Source organism: Hippocampus comes, unplaced genomic scaffold (genome assembly GCF_001891065.2).
Source record: "Hippocampus comes isolate QL1 unplaced genomic scaffold, H_comes_QL1_v1.1 scaffold108, whole genome shotgun sequence".
In the NCBI taxonomy this organism is placed as follows: domain Eukaryota; kingdom Metazoa; phylum Chordata; class Actinopteri; order Syngnathiformes; family Syngnathidae; genus Hippocampus; species Hippocampus comes.
In genome coordinates, this window is record NW_017805071.1 from 69,268 (window position 1) to 94,063 (window position 24,796).

The following is a 24,796-nucleotide window of genomic DNA, read 5'->3' on the forward strand; positions in this document are numbered from 1 at the left end:
GTGTGTGTGTGTGGGTGTGGGTGTGTGTGTGTGTGTGTGGTGGTGTGTGTGTGTGTGTGTGTGTGTGTGTGTGTGTGTGTGTGTAATCGTGCGCTGGAAGCTGGAAGCCTTGGAGGCGGTCTTTGCCCAGACTCACTACCCGGACGTGTTCACGCGCGAGGAGCTGGCCATGAAGATCAACCTGACCGAGGCCAGGGTGCAGGTGGGTCTCGGCTTCCATTGTGTCGTTATCAATCCTCTAATTTAATAAGGGACCTAACTTTGATTCATCATGCATGATCAGCGGCCTTAATGTTGTTGTGTAATTTGTCAAGTGTGAGTCCATTTCCGAGACAAACGTCAGCATGCAAAAAAATGATCGCGTTACGTCACTTCCTGCTTTTTGCATGTAATTGCAAGAGACATAATGGTTGGGTTCATCCCATTTAGCTTCAGGTCCGATAATGGAATCCAGCGTTGTAAATCAGGACGCGTCAACAAATTATTCCCCCTAATCCGATTATCACATTGCTATTATTCAATCTGTGCGACCAGGCATATTAAAGTTGCATTATTATTGGGAAATAAATGTCATTTCTGTTGCAGTGTTGTCCCCCCACCCTCCTTCCATCCTTCCTCCCGTTTTTTTTTGTTGAGTGTCAATGGGGCTCCCCCGCATTAAGAGCACGCTGCAAATGGAGATGAATGGAGCAATTATAGGCCATTGAGAGAGGTGGCGGCTGTGGGGGTGTGCGATTCGCATTGGGTGTGTGTGTGGGGGGGGGGCTTGACTTGTAGCAGGAAGGTGCAGGGGTGAGATAAGTCTGTCGGCTGCATTGTTGTCCCGTCTGCATGTTTGCTCGGCCTTGTTGACATGACACAATGGAGAGGTAACCTCCATTCATTGGCACGGCATGATTAATGCCCGCTCGAATGTGCTCCTAATCGAATGTGATGTTGTCAAACAATCCCTAAATGGGCAAATAAACGACTTCATGGCCGCCTCTCTCGGGCTGCACAACTGTCAGTGGGAAGTCATTAAAATATGATAATGAAAAATGGCTCAATTAAATGTTCTTATAGGCTATGACCTTCATTCGATAAAGATGCCACCACTACTTGTTCCCACACGTGCTAGCTGCAACTTTTGCATCTTGACCGCGCATGCTGCTGCAACTTGACAGACGTGACGAATGTGACACACTAAACTCAAAACAGCTACTACAACAAATGACATATTTGACACATACTAAATAAAATGAGTCGTCGTGGTCAGATATATCATATTGTGTGTGGTTGGATATCGTCAAGCTGAACATGTCCACTCTGTCGTCGTGAAATATCACATATTTAAAAAAAAAAAAAAAAAGACAAAACATTCAGAAATTTGAAATCCATTTGTCACACAGTGCACATCCATCTTGCTAACTGAATCATGTTGCTCGGTGAACGTCCACCATGTGCCCATTAGATGCTAACGTGAGCCAAAAAATGTTTATTTTTTTCTGTATGTTGATCTTGACCAATTAGTACACTATCACACTGATATTTGACATACTTGTACCATCCACAGTATTATTTATATTTAACATACGCTACACCATATTGCCTACACTTGACCCATTTTTTACAATGGACTAAATAGCTTTGATATGACTTACTCAGATACCAGACTAAACTGCCTGTATTGGACATACCTACTCACATATTCAACTATATTTCTCAAATTTGGCGTATAACATTATGTATATGTGACAGACTACTTATTTGACATACACATATATATACTATATTTACAACGTACTTTAATTCAAAACCCGCATAGCATATATTGTAAGCAATATGTTTTCTGGTCGTGTTGTAACTGTTAGGCAGTGACTGAATAATTCATTAAAAAAAAAAATTCTTGGTGTGTTGGATCAAAAACTGCTGTGGTCTAATCGGATCCACAGGTCAGAGGTTACCCACCCCTGTGGACGCGTTGTACAGTAACAGTCGTTTTAAGTCTTTACGTGATCAGAAAGTCATTGATTGTGTCACTGCAGGTTTGGTTTCAAAACCGGCGGGCCAAGTGGAGGAAGACAGAACGAGGCAGCACGGACTCAGAAGGAGGCAAAGAGCAGCTGAGTGAGGCCGCTACTCCGGCGCGCGGCATCAACTCTCAGTCGCCGGTGGAGCCCAGCAGGAAGCACAAAGAACCGCTGGACATGCAGCAGAGGTGAGATCAGAACAACGCGATCAAAAGCCCGATGTTGCTTTTAAACCCGTAGCATTTAAGCACGGAATTAAACTGGATCAACACTAAATTGTATGCTTGATCCACATCGTGCATATCCAAGCATTTTCTCTTGAAGCGTCATGCATTATTAAACTGGGAAATGACTGTAAAGTCGCCTTGTTTAGGAAAACGTCCTCGCTCTGCACTAAAATGTAATTAGTTGCCAGTGGATGATCTATACAAAATGAGTTCACTAGTAGTTGCTGCATCATATTTTTAGCTGGTCGCTCTTTTATATAGACCATATTTCAGAAAAAAAAGTGGAAGGAGGGAATTTATTTACTCAACTGCAGATGGCGGACAGCTGCCTATTTAGACGGAGGCCGCACTTGTTTGATCACCTCAAACAACATTCCGGTAACATGACAATAACGTTCAGTAGAGGTCAAATTTTTAAAAATAAAAATGACTCATGGAAGAAATGGAGTAAAATGGCAAGAGCAAAGGCAGCCTGAACAAATATTTCCTGTATCTCCCCCTGGCACAGCGATGTGGATGTCCACTACATTGTACAAAGTCGACAGAACGCTACTGTTGTTAAAGGTCAAATATCCACCGAATCATCTCATCTTTAATACTGTGGAGAGTATTAATTTCCTTTATTTGCCTTGCTCTTGCTGTTTTGGTGAGCAACAGATTTCAGAAGGGTTCAACAGTGAACTCTTTCATGTCTGTGTGTGAACATTGGCGTCGATGAAACGACATACTTAGTTATCCAGGCCAGCAAGGTCTTTTCTTCTGACCCCTAAACGCTCTCAGAATCACTGGCATACTTTTACAACATCAATTCTCTTGTTTCATGAAATTGTATGAATTTATTGTCTTTGTTTCGTCGCATTTCACTGCGCTCCACTGCTTCCAGTATGCACGTGTGCTCGACTTTTTTTTCTTTCTCGTCTAATCAGATTTTAGCCTTGATGTGCCGCCATGTCAATATAATTTTCCAAACCCTTCAGAATCCGGAATTCTGACCATCGCAACTGAGACTAAATGAACAATGTGACACTTTCTTTCAAATTCAAATCAAACAAACAAATAACCCCCCCCAAAAAAACAAACACTGGCTCCCCTTCTTACAAATGGCTTTCTAGTTCAACTATGTGAAAAACAAAAGATAAAAAAAAAGGAGAGCACACGACAGACACTTCTTGGTCCATTTGTCACTTTCACACGTTTTTCATTATTGTACAGTGTACGGCATTTTTATTTGATTTGAATGTTTTCTATAATCGTGACCTGATCGTGGTGGTATTAAGATAAGATAAGATAAGAAAATCTTTAATAGTCTCACAATGGAGAAATTCCCACTTCACAGCAGCAAAGTTATGAGAGGAAGAAGTAGAAGAACAAAATAAATTGGAGCTACTGGAAAGGCAGCCACTCTCGCGGCGCCATCTTGAAGTCAAAATAACACAACAAAACACAAAAAAACAAAAAATTCGAGGTGGACTGAGTCAGGTCGGTCTCTACTGAAGTTTCAGGTACCAAATGCCACTGAGACAAGAAAATGGATGCGGATGGGTGTAATCGGACACTTCACATTAATAATCTAAAGTTGAGAAATAACAACATAAGACACTTTTTTTTAATGTAAAGTATTTCCCTGAGTATGCATATGAAAGTGTGTGTTACCTGGAGATTCTTTGTTTTGGGCAGTATGAACAGGCCGGTGGGTCCCGGTGGTCCCTTCTTTCCATCGTGTCTACCAGGGACCCTCCTCAACTCCGCCACTTATGCTCAGGCGCTCTCTCAGGTCGCCACTTTGAAAGGTGATCCTCATCACAACACCGATCATCGAAATTCCGATCGTCAGCATTCCACAACGTTGAACGCGTTTGCCTTTCAGGTAACGCTTTGTGTTCCTGCTGCGTTTCGGACCCCATGGGCTTGTCCTTCCTGCCTCCCTACGGTTGCCAGGGCAACCGGACAGCCAGCGTGGCCGCCCTCCGCATGAAGGCCCGCGAGCACTCCGAGGCCGTGCTGCAGTCGGCCAACCTGCTCGGCAGCGCCGCCGCCGCCGCCTCGGCGTCCGGTGCGGGCATGGTGAGGCCCCCCGCGGGCGCTCCGGGGCAGGCGGAAGCAGGCGGGACGAGAGGCGGGGACACCTCCAGCCCCAACCTGACCCCGAAGGTGATGGGGAGCACCCCGGAGAAGCACCCTCATTGCTCCAACAAGGACGGCGTGGAGAAGAAGTGAGCATGTGGACAACACCCGAGTGACAGCTGAGGGCTCGTCGAAGCGCAGCAATGGAGCGTGCACGAGATCAAACTATTTATTGGACTCTTTTGAAGAATTCATATTACTGTTTGTGACAAACATACGAGGGAACTTGTTGACCTCACAAATGCACACACATTGGGATCCGTTTTGCTGCACTCTTTGATGGACCGATGCAGTTAAGTCCGAGATGATTCAAACGCTGGACACATTTTGAGGTAAAGTGTTGAAATGGGCTTGTAAATGACATCCGATTGTTACAATGATGATTATTATTCATACCCTTTCTCTCGTTGCATGCGCATTCAGTGTTCGAAATGTAGAGTGGAATAGAATATTCTCCGTTACGTTCGGTTTTACCAAAATCGATAGCATTCGGGATATGATTAATTTTTAGAAAAACAAAAGCTACTATTTTTCATTGACATTTCAAGCACAATTAGCTGCACCATTTCATGTTTCCGGATTCATTTCTGGAATAATCTACAGAAAGGATTTTCAACTACTGGTTTGGGAAACAAAACGTTTTTGCGGACAGCCGTTAGACGACCTGAAATATTATTTGAGTCACTTTGAGACTATAATCTTCATTTCATATTTTTTGAATTGACTCATTGAATTCTTTATCAGTATTTATTTGTACGTGGACTTTCAAGCTACATTTGCTGGGTTTTACTTTGGCAGGAAGCCCTGAGCGAGAACATTATTAACACCTAAACACTCCTTATGCAGCTATTGACAAAGTGCATTTTGGTAGAATTAGGAAAAAAAAATCATCTTACAGCCTTTTACCACTTTCTGGTATCTTTCCCAGCTAAAATATAAATAGCCAATATCTAATTGATTGAATAAAAATGTATACGTGTATGAATCATTTGGGGCTTAACTGTACAGTAGATATAAAAAGTCTACACCCCCATGTTCAAATGCCATTTGTTTTTCCAAAAAAAAAAAAAAAGAGACCAGGATAAATCTTTTCAGAATTCTTTCCACCATTAATGTGCATGACCTGTACGACTCAAATTATTATTATTTTTTTTGGAGAGCAGTAAAAATAAAGGACTTGGAGAATGTGGTTGCACAAGTGTGCGCACCCTCTTCGAACTGGGAATGTGGTTGTGTTTAGACATTAAAGGAGTCAAGCAAGTCAAGTCAATAAGGGGGTCAAGCAAGGGAGTCAGAACACACCTGCCACCATTTCGGTTGCCTCTGATGAACCCACGTGAAGTCCAGACGTCCTCGCGGGTGTTTCCGGAAAATGTTGACGCTTTCTAGTGGAAGCCTGAAGGTTTTGTGCAAATACGAATTGTTATTTGGAACTGCTCATAATTCATTTCACTTTGACTAAAGATCCTTGGTCCAGCTGAAGAAAAAGTGAGCTGTCTCTCATTTGAGTTTGAATTGAATTCTGAACACAACCACAGCGATAGTTAAGAGGGAGTGTACACAACAACCGAGTCAGTCGTTCATATGACTTTGCGCTCAAAGATTTCCTTTTTAAAATTAACTTAAGCAGAGGTTATATTTCAAGTTGCATCAATGGTGAACAAACATTTTGAAACCATTTATCTTGTCTGCTTTTTTTTAATGTCACAAAAACCTGGCATTCAAACAGGGGTGTGTAGACTTTTTATAGTCACCCCATGTGTTACTTCCAGGAATAGCCAATGGATAATGTGAATATGCCACTTCAGTGGGCTCATGCTTACTTATTGTAAATGTCGATGCATGTAAAGAGTAACTTAACGGCAGCGCTTTTGCTGCCTTTTTGTGTGTGTGTGTGTGTGTGTGTGTGTGTGTGTGTGTGTGTGTGTGTTTCCACAAATCAATCATCGTTGATCTTGAAGTGAACGTGCACTTTAATCAAAGACAGTAATATCCAATCAGCCGTCATCAGCGGAACTGTGTCCACGTGCCAGTCGAGGGGAAGTGAAAAGCAGCCCGGGTGTCTCTCTCTTTTGTTAGCGCGATGACCGACAGACAGCCAACACAGCTCGGCTGCTGTTGTGACATGTTCTTTAAAACAATTTAACATGTAGGCGCTCATGTTGCTCTCACTGCAGCCATCTGTTCTTATCCATTATTTAGCAGCTCATCTTGAAAGCCCGCAGAGCATCGCACCCGATGTTTATCATTCATTTACTTGGAGGAATCTTCTTCTTGCCTCTTAATAAAGCCCATTAAATGTGATCATCTCAGCGTATTCGTGGTCCACTTGAACAAGATGACCTCACATAACAGCCGATGTCTACTGTATTAATTATTGTGATTATTTGATCACTTCCTCCCTCCCCGTGATGGAACAGATCCCCATCCTGGAGGATTTTCAGGAAATGACTTTTGATAAGTCAATAACACAATTAAGTCAACTGCACACACATTATCGTGAATAATTGATGACAAATTATGTATTACCGTGAAGTAGAGCTTCAATAATTGATGAAGTGACACCCTGCTGAGACAAGGGGAAGAGAGCTCACGTCAGAAGTGTTGTCACATTGTACATGGCGACGGCGCATCTGTGTGCAGGTTTCAAATGCATAGACCAATCAAGCCGGTCGGTGGATCGTCTCTAATTGCTTTTCTTTAAAAAAAGAATATTCAAGTCAAAGGAGAGGATACAAATTTGTGAATGTGTTTGTCATACTTCTATGACTATAAATCTAAATGATATAAATAAATAACTACAATGATACTAAGTGAAGAAAATTGTAAATGTCTATGCATGTAAAGAGTAACTTAACGGCAGCGCTTTTGCTGCCTTTTTGTGTGTGTGTGTGTGTGTGTGTGTGTGTGTGTGTGTGTGTGTGTGTGTGTGTGTGTTTCCACAAATCAATCATCGTTGATCTTGAAGTGAACGTGCACTTTAATCAAAGACAGTAATATCCAATCAGCCGTCATCAGCGGAACTGTGTCCACGTGCCAGTCGAGGGGAAGTGAAAAGCAGCCCGGGTGTCTCTCTCTTTTGTTAGCGCGATGACCGACAGACAGCCAACACAGCTCGGCTGCTGTTGTGACATGTTCTTTAAAACAATTTAACATGTAGGCGCTCATGTTGCTCTCACTGCAGCCATCTGTTCTTATCCATTATTTAGCAGCTCATCTTGAAAGCCCGCAGAGCATCGCACCCGATGTTTATCATTCATTTACTTGGAGGAATCTTCTTCTTGCCTCTTAATAAAGCCCATTAAATGTGATCATCTCAGCGTATTCGTGGTCCACTTGAACAAGATGACCTCACATAACAGCCGATGTCTACTGTATTAATTATTGTGATTATTTGATCACTTCCTCCCTCCCCGTGATGGAACAGATCCCCATCCTGGAGGATTTTCAGGAAATGACTTTTGATAAGTCAATAACACAATTAAGTCAACTGCACACACATTATCGTGAATAATTGATGACAAATTATGTATTACCGTGAAGTAGAGCTTCAATAATTGATGAAGTGACACCCTGCTGAGACAAGGGGAAGAGAGCTCACGTCAGAAGTGTTGTCACATTGTACATGGCGACGGCGCATCTGTGTGCAGGTTTCAAATGCATAGACCAATCAAGCCGGTCGGTGGATCGTCTCTAATTGCTTTTCTTTAAAAAAAGAATATTCAAGTCAAAGGAGAGGATACAAATTTGTGAATGTGTTTGTCATACTTCTATGACTATAAATCTAAATGATATAAATAAATAACTACAATGATACTAAGTGAAGAAAAAATGCAAATGATAAATTACTGAGCATAATATATATTTACATATACATACACACACCCACACACACGCATTATGGCGGCTAGTATCCTGATACAAATGGTTAAAAAAAAAATCATGGAGAGTGGCATGGCAGCTAATATCCTGAAACAAATGGTTAAAAAAAAAGCACCAATCTGTACACCGCAATCCAATCCCATTCTCACAAAAGATGTAGAAAAACACATTACGGCTTCCCAAAAATTGAATACAGTTGCTGTGGAATTGAATCATTACAAGCCAAAACAAAGCGTGCTGGAGTTCTAATGACTCCGATCATCATTAAGTTCTGCCCGTAATTCCCGGCTTTAATATTTCATAAAGAAGTCAAGTTGGTGTTGACATTCAGCGGCAGCATGTGGCATCATTGATGATTGTACAAGTCGTTGTGTGTTGCATTGTTATATCAAATTAGTTGGAGAGGAGCCAGAAAAGCAGACAAACATGGGAAGAATGTGGCTGATAGAAGCTCTTACATTGCAGTTAATGGCCTTCTTTTGTTGCAGTAATGAAATATTTTTGCAGACATGTGGTCAAATGTGTTCTGAAACCACACACACACACACACACACACACACACACACACACACACACACACACACACACACATCACCTGAACTGACAATACAGTTCATGATGCAGAGCCCATCTCCGGGGTTAGAAACTGCCCGCTCCATATTACCATGTCTGCTTTTAATTCCTGCACCAGACCTGATCAATAACCCAATCAATTAGGATCAATTAAGATCATCTCTGAATTGTGGTATTCCAAACGAAGCAGATTTTAATGCTGCAGCCACTAATGTGCAGGTGGGCCGTGTGCCACTCCAGCTCATTTCTTCTGACTCAGCAAGCTGAGGGCCTCCCAGTCAACATTTGAGATCAATGATCAAACTGAAAACATTTGCAACAAAATCAGATGAAATGTACACTTGGACTAAGAAATATGAAGATTGGAGTCTTTGATTGGAATTTTTCCACTAGAGGGAACTAGTGTGCAGGACTCTTCTTCCTCCAAATAGCACACAGTAGGTTAAGGAAACACACACACACACACACACACACACACACACACACACACACACACACACACACACACAAAATATAAATATAATAGAAATATGATTTTATGATATATAGGTGTATAGACTGCATATTAATGTGTTATAACAATATCTATTTCATAATATATCACTAATATGTATTATAATCATATATAATGATAAGAATATTAAATGTGCTCTTAATTTATTATCATATTTTATATTAAAAGGTAATACCATGAATAGTCCTTCTGTCAATTAAATAAAGCGAAAGAACATATGATAAAAATAGACACTGTATGTATACATGTCTTTTTTTGGGGGGCGGGGGGTAACGTTTACATCCGGATTAACTTTAAAGAACAGAACAGAACATTGTCAGTCATCTCAAAACAAAATGTTTTATGGGGGGAAAAAAAGATGAATTAGATAGATGCCTTTCTGTGACTCTTCCAGTGTTTCAGCTGTGACCTGCTGATGAAATTCTGACATGCTAAGCACAGTCGCCACCTCCCCGTTTGAAGCATCTTGAAAGTGAGGTCTTGTTTATCAATTGTTAGGTGCAGTCTTAAGGCTGAGGATGTCAAAATATGGACGCCGTGTTGAAGAGGACTTTTGGAATACCAATTTTAACTGAATTTTGCTGGTTGAATTCTTATTAGAAAACAGCAAGTTGGACCAAAAGTATAAACACATTGAACCCATCAAAAAAAAAAAAAATTCAAATTAAGTTCACTTGGCTGTAAAAGGTTACAATGCAATTAAACGATCATCCCGAAATATCACCCGAAAACCAAATCTTTCTCACTTTGTGTGCCTTGTGTGCATGTTTGTCATTCTTGAATGTCCTATTTTGAAACTCACTTGTGGTGGTGAAAGGCTAAAGGCTCAATCCCCTAACAGCCCACATCCAAAATACCGACCATGTCCAAATACTTGCAGACCGACGAGTACAGTACACGTAGTAGTAAATGCGCAGTGAGAGCGTGTGGCCCGGGCAGCCCATGTGTGCGTGTCCATCACGCTGCCAGGCCGGGCCGAGCCGTGCACCCGCCAAGAATCTCAGGAAACAATCTGCTGCTGCAATCTCTTATTATAGCAGCGGGCTGTGGGAGGGCACCAGCCCGCCCTCCTTCCTCCCTCATGGCCTTTTCGGCTCGAGGTGGGTGAGAGAAGCTGTAGTCGGGTAGATTGGCTCATGATAAGGTCTACTGGAAAATGGAAGACAGAGGATACTGTATGCGGGCTCTATTGGGTTGTATACATGAGCAATTGACGCTCTAAGTGTGAAGCCGTTTATGTCACAAACCCCCAAATAACTGCTGGAAAATGTACTTATTTATTTTTAAATCATATCTCCTCATAAATGTATCCACGGTGAATATTTCCTCGTCTGCCCAAAGCTCATTCCTGAGTGAGCTGTACTCATTTAAAAATAGTTGCCAGGCTGTTTGTTTCATCCATGTGATACTCGACACCACAGGATCTCGTAGACCTGCACGCCAGCTCCGAGCCCCCCGTCCTGTCCCCCCATGATGGAAACTCTCTCTGGGACTGCTCCTCTATTTCTGTTTGCGCCGCGGCCCGAAACCGGCGCCCGAGCGAGGGTCCCCAACCGAACTTCATAGAGGACTTGGTTTAGAGGGTGAAGACGGTGCGGCCAGAGAGGGGATAAGGCAGGACTCCCTTCAAGGCCTGTTTTGGGGTGGGGGGAGTTTGGAATCACTGGAAGGCATAAAATAAAAGATGGAATATCACCTTGGAAGGTAAGACCTCACTTTTTTCTTGAAGGCACTTTAATGTAATAGATGGTTAGAAGGACAATGTAGAGCTCTGAAAATATCTTTTATTCTACATGATCTAAATGTTGGTATTTGAATACGGGTACTGTAACCACATTGATAACCATCAGAGCTAATTTAGAAATACTAAATACAATCATATATCTTAACTCGAAACAACATATTTGTTACAGTTCTGTCCATGCTTGGAACTGCCACTGCAGTGTTCCATTTTCAAGTCAGGGGCCTCTCGCCACACCAAAATAAACCAGTCACATGCAAAAATGAACATGACCCCCAACTCACGACTTGATTTTCATGCCCCAAAAAATATCTTCACTTTCAACAGCGACCGGAGAAGACGGCAACATTTAATTGTGTTTTCTTGTCGCGTGATATTGTCTGCCTATTATTCTTTTGTACTTAAAACGATGTGGAAAAATGCACGTTTAAAGTATTCTATGTGATGTAGGTGCACCATGGCAGCACAGCTGTAGAGCTTAGATGTGCTTTAAATACTTCTGGATGCCTTCCAGGTAAGAAGATATTAATGATTGTTGATGATGGTTCTCCCCAGTTTGGCAGCTAAAATAAAACACAACCGCATGTGATGCTATTGCTCACAATTTGTGACCCTCTTCCAAGAAAATCAGGGCAGCTATGGCAGATTTTGAATGTTATTTGAAAATCTAAAAATACGTTTGATAAATACTTTTATAAACAAGTCACTGTGACTACTTTACTGCAGAGAAACAAGTGTTGTGTTAAGTTGAAGCACATGATGTTGTTTAGCCAAAGTTAGTCACGGATTTCAGTGAGGACATCATGGCATTCTCGTTCTTATCATGTTTTCCTCATAGTTCTGAAATTGCAGTTTGGATGTTGGTTTCTTCACTTTCTTTGCATATTTTGCATGTTTTTCTCATGCATGTATGAGTTTGCTCCAGGTACTCCCGCTTCCTCTGACCGACACGCCAAAAACATGCATGTTCAATTAATTCAAAATTTAAAAAAAAAAAAATCCATGTCCAAGTATGAATTGTATTTGAATTCTAATGTGTAATTAGCAATATGTGCAAAGTCAATCAGAACATGGCAAAATAAATAAGCGGCTGATGCAAGATCAGTTAACGTGAGTTAACGGAATGTCATTACTTGAGACTGTAAGAAAACTAAGATGCTAATATTTTTCCAACACTTGAACATTAGTTAAAAAAAACACACATTTTTGTCGATCAAAAGTATACCTTAAATATAGCAAAACATACGAATGCATTATCTTTTTTCAATCAATAAATATATCTTACAAAAAGCCTGTGTTTGTAAATGGTAAAAAGATTGCAGTGTAGAGGGTTATTTAAGGGCAAGAGGGTGGTGCAGACAATTTGACTTCCCCAAATAACTCACGTGAGCATGTTTTTTGGGCGCATAGCAACGATGCAAATTTTCACAAACACGTCGGGCAAGGTCAGACTCTTTGAGCGGAGGGATTTACAAGACTGTTTTGGGAATCACATACAGTACAGGAATTGGAAATGGAGTCGTAGCTCCACATCAGTGTAGAACAAAACACAAGTCGCATTTCCTGCCTGCAATGTTGATTTTGTGATTTTTGGACTTTGGTTGAAAGGGATTTTAATTTGTGATTCATGTGTTGCTCTGGTGTGTGTCTCATTGGCCCTGCCTGCCCATGTGTGTGCCTCAATAGTGTCCTGTTCTATGGTTTATTTTAAGAAGCAGTATTAGCTTCACTGTAATTGTGTCTCTTCCTGGAATCATGTCAATATGTGTATCTGTAATCCTACTTTTGACAAAATTCTGTTGTCACAGTTTGCTAAGAAATGAATGGTGTTGAAATCCGAGACCATTGCTGAAGAAAATGAACTGGTTGCATGAGACCAAAAGGCACAATTCACTTAATTAAGAAATTATCTGATGTTAAAATGATAATACAAATTCTTGTGTTTTGTAGGGAATCAGCAAGATTTGTTCGGATGAAGCACAACTGAGATGCACGGCTATTTAAAAGCTGGGACCCTGAAGGCGGGGTTCTTAAGATCTGCAAAGAAACATTGTATGAGTTGCTGAGGTGACAGTTGGAGTGAACGACTCAGCTCACTGTTGGCGATCCTGCATTATGACATCAGTGGAGAAACGCCGCTCGAGCCGAAAGAATGGCGGACATCGGAAGCACAGCGACGGAGGTTTTAGTGACACATCAAGCGGTGGATCCTTATTGGACGAGACGGACCGTGAAGTCCGTAGTCTCACAGACAAAGCCTTCAGGAGTCTCTGCGTTGGAGAAGAGGCCATTTACAATGACTCGGACCTTGGTCCATCCTCACCTTGCCTTCAAAGGGACAGACAGCGCGCCTTCAGTCCGAGTGGGCTGGAGAATGAGGATGGTGACAGGGAGGAGCTTAAAAGAACAGCTCATGAGAGCTTCAGCCTGATGGTGCAGCAGTATGAACATGATTGGACTCATGACGGAATGTATGGGGCAGAGTTGAACAGAAATCCACAGTGGGATGTTTGCGGAGACGGGGCACCGGGGAGGGTTTCTGCCACATTCCAACACTCCTTAATGGGGATGACCCAGGAGGATAAATCTCTTGAAGAAGACCCACTTAGCTATTTTAGCAACGGAGCCACAGATTTGAGTTTGCGGCATCAAAGAAGCCGTTCCAGAGTTTCTTCACTCATCAGAGCATTTAACTCTGAGGGTGGAGCAGTTATGGAGGATCAACTCAGAGAGTGGAATGATGAGGCACGTTGGAATAGACCAGATTTGATGAACATGCCTTCACCATATCAGCAAAATGTTACCAATGGTCATTTTTCCATGGTTGGCCATTTCTCATCCCAGGACACCAACTTTTACCCCACTGAAGCAGCTGGGGTGCCTCACATGAACGCTGCCTCCTCTTTTATGGGATTGTCCCACAATAACTATACGATGATGACACAAGTGGACTGTAACACCAACTTCTTTATACACAGCGAATTCAGTCCCTTCAGAGTATGGCGAGACCATAACCGGTTCCAACAAGGAGAAGTTTCAAGACATATGCACTGTTCAGAGTTCCCTAAGTGGAACCACACACCCATGTACAAGGAGCTTTCACTGGAACCCCAAATGAATGCTTCCTCTACGTTTCAAGAGCGGAGTGGTAAGCACCACAGTACGATGATGGCCCCTGTGGTTCCCAACCATCCTCTACAATCCATTTCAACATCCACAAGGTTGCAGAAAGCATCTGCCTTGGAGAAGCGCTGTGAGTCTGAGCAGGCCGTACATTATCCCCACAGGATGAGGACACAAAGTCTTGGAACAAACAGAATTCCAACCAGACGGCCATCAACAGCATCGCCCACTGTAGAGATGTGTCGTCATGTTCAGGAAACCCTCAGCTCTGTTGACGCCCTCCATCAACAGATCAAAATAATGACAGAGCAAAACAACAATGCAGGGATGACAGATAATAGACGTGGAGCTTTTCGGAGCAATGACACTCTATTGCCAGTCACAACGGACCGAAACGCTGCAAATCAAAGCAGCAGTACTTTATCCACTGATGGTCATATGCTTTCGCCACAGGTTCCAATGTCCCAAGCAGAGCCACCAGAAAGTAAACAGAAGGTAGGTTATTCCCAAGTTATGGAACATCCTCCGGTGCGTGCCGAAAGCAGGGGGGCTATGCCTGATGTAAGGATGTCAAGCTACAAATCCAGAGCCAGCAGTCTCCTCTTCAATCTCAAAGATAACAGAAAAAGAGTGAAAAGTACATACAGTCCTGCCAAATTTAAAGGCTGCGAGACTACAGAAAAAAGCAGAGAACTTCCTCTCTGGGAATCCAAAGACATTGTGATTGATATACCTGAGCATTTACAAGGAGACATCCAAGAATCCAGCTGGACTGATGGAGCCTTACATCAATATGTTAAACCCTATCACAGTCCCAGACTTTTTTCTCCTCCATTGAATTCTAAGCCCAACACCGGGCAAGTTTCAGACTACAAGATGGCTCAGAGACAACATGAAAATGACACCAGCAATCGTTTGACTACTGGTTTGAATTTTAGTGAAGAGCTGCCATTATATTCTCCCTTTAAACAGGACGTGGCTGGCAATCAGGTGGTGAGAGGGGAGGTGTTCACCAATAAATCACCTTTTAACACCACGGACGTGAACTGGAAAATGGGTGGAAACAATCAAGTAACAGACTATTTACCAAGGGAAAGTACCGATTTGAAAGAACCAGATTCGAGCCATTCTACTGAGGTGGTTCAATTAAATCAGAACAAACACAATTATAGTAATGCTTCAAAAGAATGGTGGGGACCTCCAAATACCCCAAATGCAAAACAATTGGCTCTGAAAGGAGTTGTACCTCCATGGAAACACGACACCACACCCTTAAAAGAAAAACAACCACGTGTTCAGGCTAACCCACAAACTATCACTGAAAAACAGATCATTTCACCAAGAGATGACCAAAGAAGAGAGGGTCAGCAGGAAACAATAAAAGAAGCACAAAGGACCCCACAGTGTAATATGCCTGTTAAAAACTCTAAATTTTGTGGACAAGACAGGACAGAGAATTATTTACAACAGAACAATCATGCAATGGTAAATCAAGAAATTGACGAATCTATGCAAAATCAAGAAACAAGTCAGAGAAAAGTAAAAGTATGTGCACAAACATTCGAGGAAGAAATGCCAAAAGTGGCCGAGCAACACAACACATCAAATAGCCAAAACAGTTCGCTATCAGTCCATGAGAGGACAGAAAGGGTCCACCAAGTGAAGGACGGACAATTGGTTGAGGTCAAGGCTTTGAAAAACACATTAAAACAAATACAATCAGAGCAGAGACAAACAGAGCAGTCTAAAGTTCCACAGTGTGCTCATGGGGGACATCCCAAAGACAAGTGTGCTTTGTGGCAGACTGGTTCAGTTGAAGCAGAACCATCGCGACCAGCGCCTGATGAAATAACAGCAGTCAAGGTCAAATTGGAATATGATGGAAAACAAAAAGACAGAACCAGTGAGAAACCAACAAGAACGTCAACTGAAATTGGAGATGGTAACGAAGAAAACAATGATGCAAAAGTACAAGTTGAACAGAGGAGAGAGGTGCAGAGTGAACGAGTCCATACCGAGCAAGCTGACTTGGAGGAACTTCAAGGCAAACAGAGACCATTAGAGTCAGAAAGAACTCAACCATCTCAAAATGAAAACAACATACTGGATGAGGTTGAGGCAAAACTGAGTCGAATTAATCAAGAAGGTGAACAGAAAATGTTGGAGGAAGTCAAAGCGAAAAATGTTAGGGAAACTGTAGCAACGCAAGTCAACAAGGAAAAAGCTCTACGACAAGCTAAAATGGAACACACTAGCACACAAATGGAAGCGCACAGTGGAAGACACAAGCAAAATGAAAAGAAAGCTGAGAAAGAATCACAAGTTAACACTCAACCTAAAGAAGTGAAACATGAGGCCAAAGAGGCAAATTCTGTCGCCAAAAAAGCAGAACTGGCTAAGATGGAGCTAACCAATATGGAGCTAGCTAAAGTCGCACTGGTAAAACACCAACACATGAAGCAAAGACCATCAAAGCTCACAGCAATCCAAACAACGCAACCTCATGTCAAGAGTGAGCCCACAAAAGTTGACCAAGTAAAAACGGAGTTAGCCAAAGCTAAAGCGGAGCTAGCAAAGATAAAGGAAAAGATGAAGGGGGACAAAAAGGGAAAAGTCAGGTGTACAATTATCACAAAGAAGGAAGGTGTTGCAAAAGAAGATGCAGAGGTGACTCTCTTACAACAGACAGCACAAGCGCAGCAACATGAGGACAATTCAGCTGCAAAAATAGCAAATAATTCAAATCATCAAGAAGATGGGGCTGATTATTATCAAAGTCTGAGAGAGAAATATGGCTTTACTCATTCACTTTCACACCAAATGTCATCCGGGGCAAGCATTTCTTCAAAAGATGGCAATTTAACTCCATCAGCGCTGCCACTTGATATTACAGAAGTTAATACCAACAAATCAAATGATGATGATCTCACAGTCAGTGGTGAATTCAATAATAATGAGAAAGTAAATTCCAATAAAGGAAATGAGAGTCTTTATATCTACAGCAAGTCATCCAATGAATTTAAATTATCTCAGGCAGACAATTTACCCCCTTGTGTAGATAAAAGAGCAACTGGTGGCACAGTTTCGGATAGTGGAAAGGAAGGCACAATTAAAAATTTTGAATCTTCTGATCCTTATTCTCATTCTGTTGTTTCACAACAGACACGTTCGGAGTCCATTCAAAATCCTGAAACAAAACATAAATCAGAGCGCCAGAAAGCAATGCCTCCTAAAGAGAAAGCTCAGACAAAACAAGAGATTCTGACTTCCAAAATAAAAGCTCATGCTGAGAAAGAGATTTCAGCGCTGATGGAAGGTTTCGCTTTACAAGAGGTCTTCACTTCGAAAACCGCCACCAAACCACTACCAGCTAGTCAGAGTCTTAATTTAAAGCACAAACCTCCATCGCACGATGTCCTCAGAGGCCATGGAATCTCAATATCAAGTAGTGAAACAAAATATCAGATAGGATCATCAGGAATGGAGGATAAGGCACTTCTCAGTTCCGAAGGAATCGGCAATCAAACTGTCAATCAAACGCAGAAGGAACCTCCCATGAAGAGTGATGACCCCGCTCCAGACGTTGCAACCGCAGAGATGAAAATGACACCAGCTCATTCTGTGAGTGCAGAGCAGCGAGCAGATCATCATGAAATCAGGTCACCAATACAAAATGAGGATCAGGAATCAATGTACAGCAAAGAAAACACAGTAGTAAAGCTTGATGGAAACTCTGAAAAACCGGAATTCGATTCACTTTTGCACAAACCTGATCCACCCGTCGGCAGAATGAAGTCACAGCAAGATGAAAGCCAACATGTAGTTGTTCACGAAGACTTTGCCTGTGGGCAGACTATGAACTCTGTGTCAGAGGACAGTTTGTCGATTATGGAAATAATTGTGACTGAAAAAGTGAACAATGATCATAAAGTGTTGAGCGCTGAGGAGGGCAAAGAAAGTAGGGCTGAGCCTGACACGTCTTTCCTCAACTCGAGTACAGAAATGAGCGAGAAAAGTGAATGTTTGATCCATATTAACACAACACATGCAAAGGAAATTCAACCTACAGAAAAGGAAACGCCAAATAAAGTTGGTATGAATATTCATCATGAAAAAACCATAGAGGAAAACATCAACGAGAATGTGGCTGAGAAAATGGCCTCTCCCTTGCACTGTAATATCAATGCAGGACCCCAAAGCGAAATGCACGTCACAGGCCCCATGCCTGGAAAAGATGTAACCCCCACACTCACTTTCAGTTCTATAAATAAAGCACCAACCGAAACTCAACTCCTTCAAAACGTAGCAACATTGGAAATGGCAGGAAGCACATTTGAAACCTTCGACCCAGCAGAGAACTGCCACAAAGATCAAGAGGAAATTAAGACAAAAGAAATTCATCCACATTTAAAGCAAGACACGGCCAAAGGAATAAACACAGGACTTAATTGCATCCAAGATACCAAAACTATTGCCGAAACTCGATCTGTCACACCATGCCTGGAACAGGATGCGGCATCTGACATAAATCCATCTGAAATCAGCGGCATAGAGGATAAGAGTGCACTCCTACTGGAAGAAAACAGAAATGACACTACCAGCCCCCAATTAATTAAGATTGAAAGCATGAATGCATCTTCAAAACGCAAGGAGTCAAACACGGGAATAACGAATCACCTCGAAGATGTTCATACAGACAACATTGTCATCAGAGTTGTCCCAGCAGCAACAGAGAGTGACAGTGTGGAGAAAGAACAGAGCACAACGTGCTCTGATGTGGCTGCAGCTGAGGAACATCAACATCAAGCATCATCAATTGCGGTGGAAAACACGAGCGCATCAATCAAAAATGATAAAAATATACATCCCACTTCAGAAGGCTGTGGGGAGCAGAGGAACGTTAAGATGGAAGACAAACTAAGTGTACAAGACAATGTAAGAAAATTGACTGACTCAATGAAAAACATAGATCAACACAATAGCATGAGTATAAATACAAAAAGAGAAGACAGGGGGACCGTCGTAGCACAGACTCCAATTTCAAATGTAGAAGCCAGTGAGGAAGACTATTTCCAAGTTCAAGGGATACCTGGAGCACTCTTTAGAAATAATAGCACACACGCAAATGTCCCCGACGTTTCAAAGGGAGGGGAACATTCCAACCAACCTTCGGATCAGAGCACGTCCGTATCTTCCACAAAACATGTTCAAAATGAGAGAATGAGAAAAAGAGGCGCAACAGAAAAGAACGCTTTGAAGCAAAGCGATCGTCCCTCGGAATCACAGAACTGTGAAAATATGGCGGCTGCCCAAATGGTGGATGTGAGAAAACAACATTCAGATTTTAGATCAAATTTATCAGTCAGGGAAAGACATAACTCAAGAAATTCACAGCTGGCAAGCGAGGAGTCAGAAGTCAAATCAAAACCAAAGAAAAGAGTGTCTACAATTCCTGAGATATCAGCCCTTGCGGACTATGCCAGATTAAAAGTCATTGTTTCAGAAGACAGAGAAAACACAATTCAGGAATTTCCTCCTCACAAAAAAGAAGGATTCTTTCCACTGATACAGTCCCGTTATGCCAGACGCCCAATATTCAGTGTTGACCCACAAGAGCCGCCTGTGAAAGACAAAAGTCCGCCCAAAAAGACAGAGGTCGACACCAAAGTCAACAAAGAGCCCAAACCAGTCGTGTTTCCCATAACTGAGAAAGAGCATCAGCGTACAGGGATGTTCAAACTGGGAGAGAAAGAAAGACGAGAGAAAACCGTATCTGATGTCAAACATCATGAAGAACTTTTGGACAAAGAGCTACAACAGCCCACACAAAGAAAAGCAATGCCAAAAGCTCAAGTTAAAAATGAGGTCAACAGAGAAGAGGTCCCAAAGGTGGATGGAGAAATAGTTAGTCAACAAAATAATAATCGTAGGCAAGACGCAACATCATCTTCCTTACTGCACAAAGCAAGAGAAAATCCTCAGTCACAACAACAAAAACGACTCGATGCTCCAAATGCAACAGAAAACACGTCAGGATTGACCTCAATTAATTGTTTGGTGCTCAGGGAAAAAGTCTCTGACACAAAACCCACTATGGAGCCAATTTATCCAGATGGGACTTCAAAAATTAAAAACGATATAAATAAAGACAGAGCAGGAGAAAGAAATTCAGAAAAATCAAGAAAAGAAAACCTTGACACTTGTCAAGAAGAGACAAAAGCCAAACGAGAGCAAGAGGAAAGCGCTTCCAAGAGAAGGCAAGATACAATTGCAGAAGACATAAAAGCTAGGATAGAAGAGAGGAGGGCATTTATATCAGAAGAGAGAAAACGGGCTCAAAGAGAAGCGGCACGGTGGGAAAAACTCAAAGAAACGGCCCAAAGGATGGAAGAGGAAAGAAAGGGAAAACAAATCGAGGGTAGGCGAACCCATCAAGGAAAGGATGGAAGAAGAACAGAAAGAGAAGGAAGACACCCGCTGAAAGCCCAACAGGAAAGGGGAGAAAGCACATCGGTTGGAGAAAGGAACAGACTGGAACAGAGACCGGGAGAGAGAACTGCTGAAGAGGAAGAGCAGATGAGAGCTGTGCTCATCGAGGAGCAACGTCTAGCCAAGAGGATTGAGCAGCGGAGACTTGTGGAGGAGACAAGGATCAAAAAGATTCAAGAGCGCATGAGAGATGAGCAGAAGCGAGAAAGGCAAAAAAGAGTTGAACAGATGACCCGTGAGGACAAAGGGACAACCCGTGCCGACCAAAAGCCAAACACGAGTGCAAAACCAAGAGAGGCCGAAGGTGAAGAGCTGATAATTGCCGATGATCTCGTGGCCAATAGGGAAGAAGAACATTTCACAACTCAAAGAAAGAAAGCCTCGACCAGCGAGGAGCAGAAACGGGCAGCACTCTTGATGGATGCTCTTCAGTACTACACCATCAGCTCGAAAGATAAGAAACCCAAAGAAAGACAAACACTCTCCCCACTACAAGAAAAGAAACATCCATCGGAGCCTCCGGAAGACTCTGGATCGCACAGAAGGTCACACGGGCCACATGCTCCTCCGTCTCCTGCTCCTCCTCTTCCACGCTCCAATACTTCCTCCCCTGCTCTCGGAGCCAAAATGTTGATGTTCAGAGTGAAGGATAACACCAGAGGTTCTTCTTTCACTAAATCAGTTAAACCACGCTTTCATAAGAATTTTGCAGAAGAGTCCAGAGTGGGTTTACCGACGGAAGGGAAAGCAGAGCGAAGAGGGAATGAACAGGAGATAACGAGCCGGAACACCGGAACGCCCGTCCACCGCGACGCGATCGCAGGCTTAAACCGACTCACTCCAATTAACGAATCCTCCGTCTCTCAGCCTGCATCGACATCACAAGAATACTCAGCTCCTCTCCCACATCACAGGCCCTTCTCCAGGAGAAGCGTCGCTCTGGACGACGACGACTCCCCATCAGTCATCAGTAACATGTCCGAGGATGTACAGAGTTTTGCCACCAGTGCTGCTGATGTCGCAGATTTGCGAGGACTGTATGATTACGAGAGGCCGGTGTCAGCCTGCAGCTTCAGCAGCGATATGTCGCGTTTGGGAAAACCTCCAGCTGTTCCACCAAAGAGTGACAAAGCCTTACGCAGGGCACAAAGACTCACGACTCGTAGGATAAGGAAAGAGGTGACCCAAAGCGCAACAACCGACCCTGCAGAGAAACCACAACGGGAAGCCTCCAGTAGGCCTGCTTCTGCCTCCACCGAGGTACGCTCCTTAAACCGCCATGCCGTGGCTTCTCCGCATTTTGCCCCTCCCGTCTCGCTCACCCATGCACCGACATTTGGGCCGAGCTTACCCTCGACACACACAGAGAACCTGCACTCACGCCTCACTTTCCATGCCTCCGCTCATGCTACGGCTCCTGCCTCCCCCCCTGTCACTTCCCCTCATGTCATTGCACCTGTATCATACCCTCAGTACACTCCACCCATGTTGCACCCAGTTGCTTCTCCTTCCCCTGCACCTATATTCACCGCTGCTCATGCTGCCACTGCCGTCTCCCCACCTGTCACTGCACCTGCATCACATTCAATTTCCTCCCCTCATTCCGTCACGTCCGGACCGCACTCAGTTACTTTTCCTCACGCCACAACCGATGTGTCCCTTCATGCTGCCTCCCCTCACGTAACCTCCCCCGCATCATATCATTTGTCCTCACCTCCTTCCAGTGTACCTTTAATGCACCAAGGTGCATCCCCTCACATCCCTCCCCCGCCATCCCAGTCAGTCACCTCTCCTCATACCACAGCTGCTGAGAATCATTCAGCCGCCTCTCCTCGTGTCCTGGCACCTGTAAACCATCCACCCGCCACTTTTCACGTCACTTCTTCTGTATCCAATCCAGTTGCCTTCCCTTACATGCCCGCCCTTGTCTCCCATCCAGTTGCCACCCCTCACGTCACAGCACCTATCTCCTTTCCAGTGTCCTCCCCTCATGCTTCTGCCCAGATGACACACCCTCCTACTCCAAAGATGGTTCAACATGTTCCTTCTTCTCCCACGGTCCATTATGCTCCCCACCCAGCTCCAGTGACACAGTACCATGTAGAGTCAAGCTATCCCCAGTCCTATCCACTAACCCAGCACAAGGTGTTGCAAGACCTTGGCTCAGGCCGATATTTTCTTGTAGATGCACCTATTGAGGTGAAAACAAAGACTTTCTTTGATCCAGAGACAGGAAAATATGTTCAACTCAATGTCCGTCAATCTGGCCAGAACATCTTTCAACCTCATCTCCAGCCTGTGTTGACCCAGCCACTATTCCCTCATCTGAATTTACCACCCCAATTGCAGCTCAAGCAGCAACCCGAGCTTCTCTCACATAGTTCTCCAGCTGAGAAGCCTTTCACACTTTATGAAGGCTCCCAAGCGTATCCACAAGTTTACAAATCCCAAGGGATGTCCTCTATGCCTTCCCAGAGCCTACCCTCAGGAGTGGTCGTCCAGGAGGAACCGTATTTCATCAATAACTGCAAAACAAATCAGTCAAATGAAACAGGCCAGAAATCTGAAGGTCAACGCTACAGTCCTGAGCAGACGCCCTACATGGATACGGTTAATGACACCAACAAAACACAAAACACTGTTTACAGCACGCATGAATCCTTCCCACAGTGTGACACAAACCAGCTTGCAGGAATCCTTTGTGAAAATGATAACTCAGCCCTCTCAAGGTGTCGGCCATGTGATATCATATCTATGAGTGAGCTGGATGATTTTATGGAGATGAGCGACTGGTGAGTTGTGAGGGTGGCGGGTGGGAGCGTGAAAAAAAGGAAGTTGCTTTGATATTGTGGTGAACGTCTGTGTAAACAATGCAATACAGTCCAATAAGTATTTTATTTATATGGTGATGTTTTTCATGTTAAAAAAAAAAAAAGTCTTTTTGGTTTGTCCCTGTGAAATGCTGTTACATCACTCATGCTTAGCTTATGCTACAGTTCACCATTCCATTGCCCATTTATGAATGTGAGAAATGAAAGTTTCTCCCTTATGTAAACATAATTATAGCACAACTTTTGGTCTTGTGATGCATGTCTTGTCACGCTATAATGCCACTGAAGGTTCTGATGTAAAGCACTGTTTCATGAAGCAGCATATGAAGCTGTTGTAAAGTGTCATACAAAAGTCACTATATAATGTTGGAAGTTGTGTTTTGCGGTGAAACAAAGCAGTGTGACATGCACTAAAAATACACTTGACTCAACAGAATAACTGCTCAGCCAAATGACTTCCTGACAGAAATCACCGGACTGTTGCAGATTTCATTTTGTGACTTGAATAAACACAATAAATGCAACAAGAAGATATTACTGTTACCTGTTTTGACTATTGAAATGTTCCCTGGGTCTGAATGACTGAAATTAAACATCTTTTCTGCTGAGTGCGTACAACAATTATGAAGGGCTGTTTAGAGCGCATTGATAGGTCCTAAGAGAGTTAATAAACAAAAGAAAGATTTTGCAGCATACTTGTGTTGTCATTTTATTTCTGTATGGAACTGAAGCTTGGATCCTTGCCCGCGATGCCAGTGGGATCTAATGACAGAAATGACTTTGTCTTTTCTTTGATTTCCCAAGACTGACAAATTCAGATACAAATGAACACTGATAGTGAGCCCCAAGTGGGCTCCACATTCCTTGAGCGGTAGTTAATAGTCTCTAAAATCTGGAACAGAGTCAACATTTTAAGAAAGAAATTGCAATTCCATCATAAATTGCGTATGAATAAGATACTGCTGCTAAAGTGAAATGCCCAAGAAAGTATTAAACCGAGAACGACGACACTTGCTAACATATTAGATCAATCCACAGACACAGTGAAACTTCCGATGTCAAATACGATGCGCGTCGGGTTTTTACGCTAGGTCGTCCAAAACAGGACATTTCAACATTTCATACATTTTATTCAATTCAACTCTGGACTAACGTCTTCAATATAAAGATAAACGGTACAGAAAATGAAAGCATGATTGCGATGTCCAGACTTTAGGGACACCAAGTGAAATGAATGAATACACTGAATCATTCATTCCCTCTCTTGCACCAAAATTCAGGTC

The 24,796-nt window shown here is 42.9% G+C and overlaps 2 protein-coding genes and 1 long non-coding RNA gene across 4 annotated transcripts in view; 2 read left to right on the forward strand and 1 right to left on the reverse strand.

The window, feature by feature from the left end:
- The window catches only part of drgx (dorsal root ganglia homeobox), a 9,699-nt gene extending 2,637 nt beyond the window's left edge, over positions 1–7,062 (forward strand). The window contains exons 3-6 of the mRNA XM_019864624.1: positions 101–202; positions 2,025–2,197; positions 3,914–4,026; positions 4,104–7,062. Of these exons, the coding sequence (XP_019720183.1) occupies positions 101–202; positions 2,025–2,197; positions 3,914–4,026; positions 4,104–4,453 (738 nt within the window). The 3' untranslated portion in view covers positions 4,454–7,062. The remainder of the gene's footprint in view (positions 1–100; positions 203–2,024; positions 2,198–3,913; positions 4,027–4,103) is intronic.
- A 254-nt stretch (positions 7,063–7,316) lies between these two features.
- On the reverse strand, positions 7,317–8,171 carry LOC109512699 (uncharacterized). The gene is made up of 2 exons (XR_002167579.1): positions 7,897–8,171; positions 7,317–7,818 (listed from the first exon to the last, which is right to left on the reverse strand). It is a non-coding gene; the product is annotated as an uncharacterized LOC109512699 (long non-coding RNA).
- Positions 8,172–10,234: 2,063 nt separating this feature from the next.
- Positions 10,235–24,206, forward strand: cunh10orf71 (chromosome unknown C10orf71 homolog). Of its 2 annotated transcripts, XM_019864621.1 has the most exons (4): positions 10,235–11,033; positions 11,521–11,584; positions 13,021–21,942; positions 22,622–22,806. In XM_019864621.1, the coding sequence occupies exons 3-4, from the start codon at positions 13,186–13,188 to the stop codon at positions 22,688–22,690; spliced, it is 8,826 nt and encodes a 2,941-aa protein (XP_019720180.1). In that variant the 5' UTR covers positions 10,235–11,033; positions 11,521–11,584; positions 13,021–13,185; the 3' UTR covers positions 22,691–22,806. The 2 variants fall into 2 exon arrangements, with proteins under 2 accessions (XP_019720180.1, XP_019720179.1); XM_019864620.1 differs by having other exon boundaries at positions 10,239–11,033; positions 13,021–24,206.
- Positions 24,207–24,796: the final 590 nt, after the last annotated feature.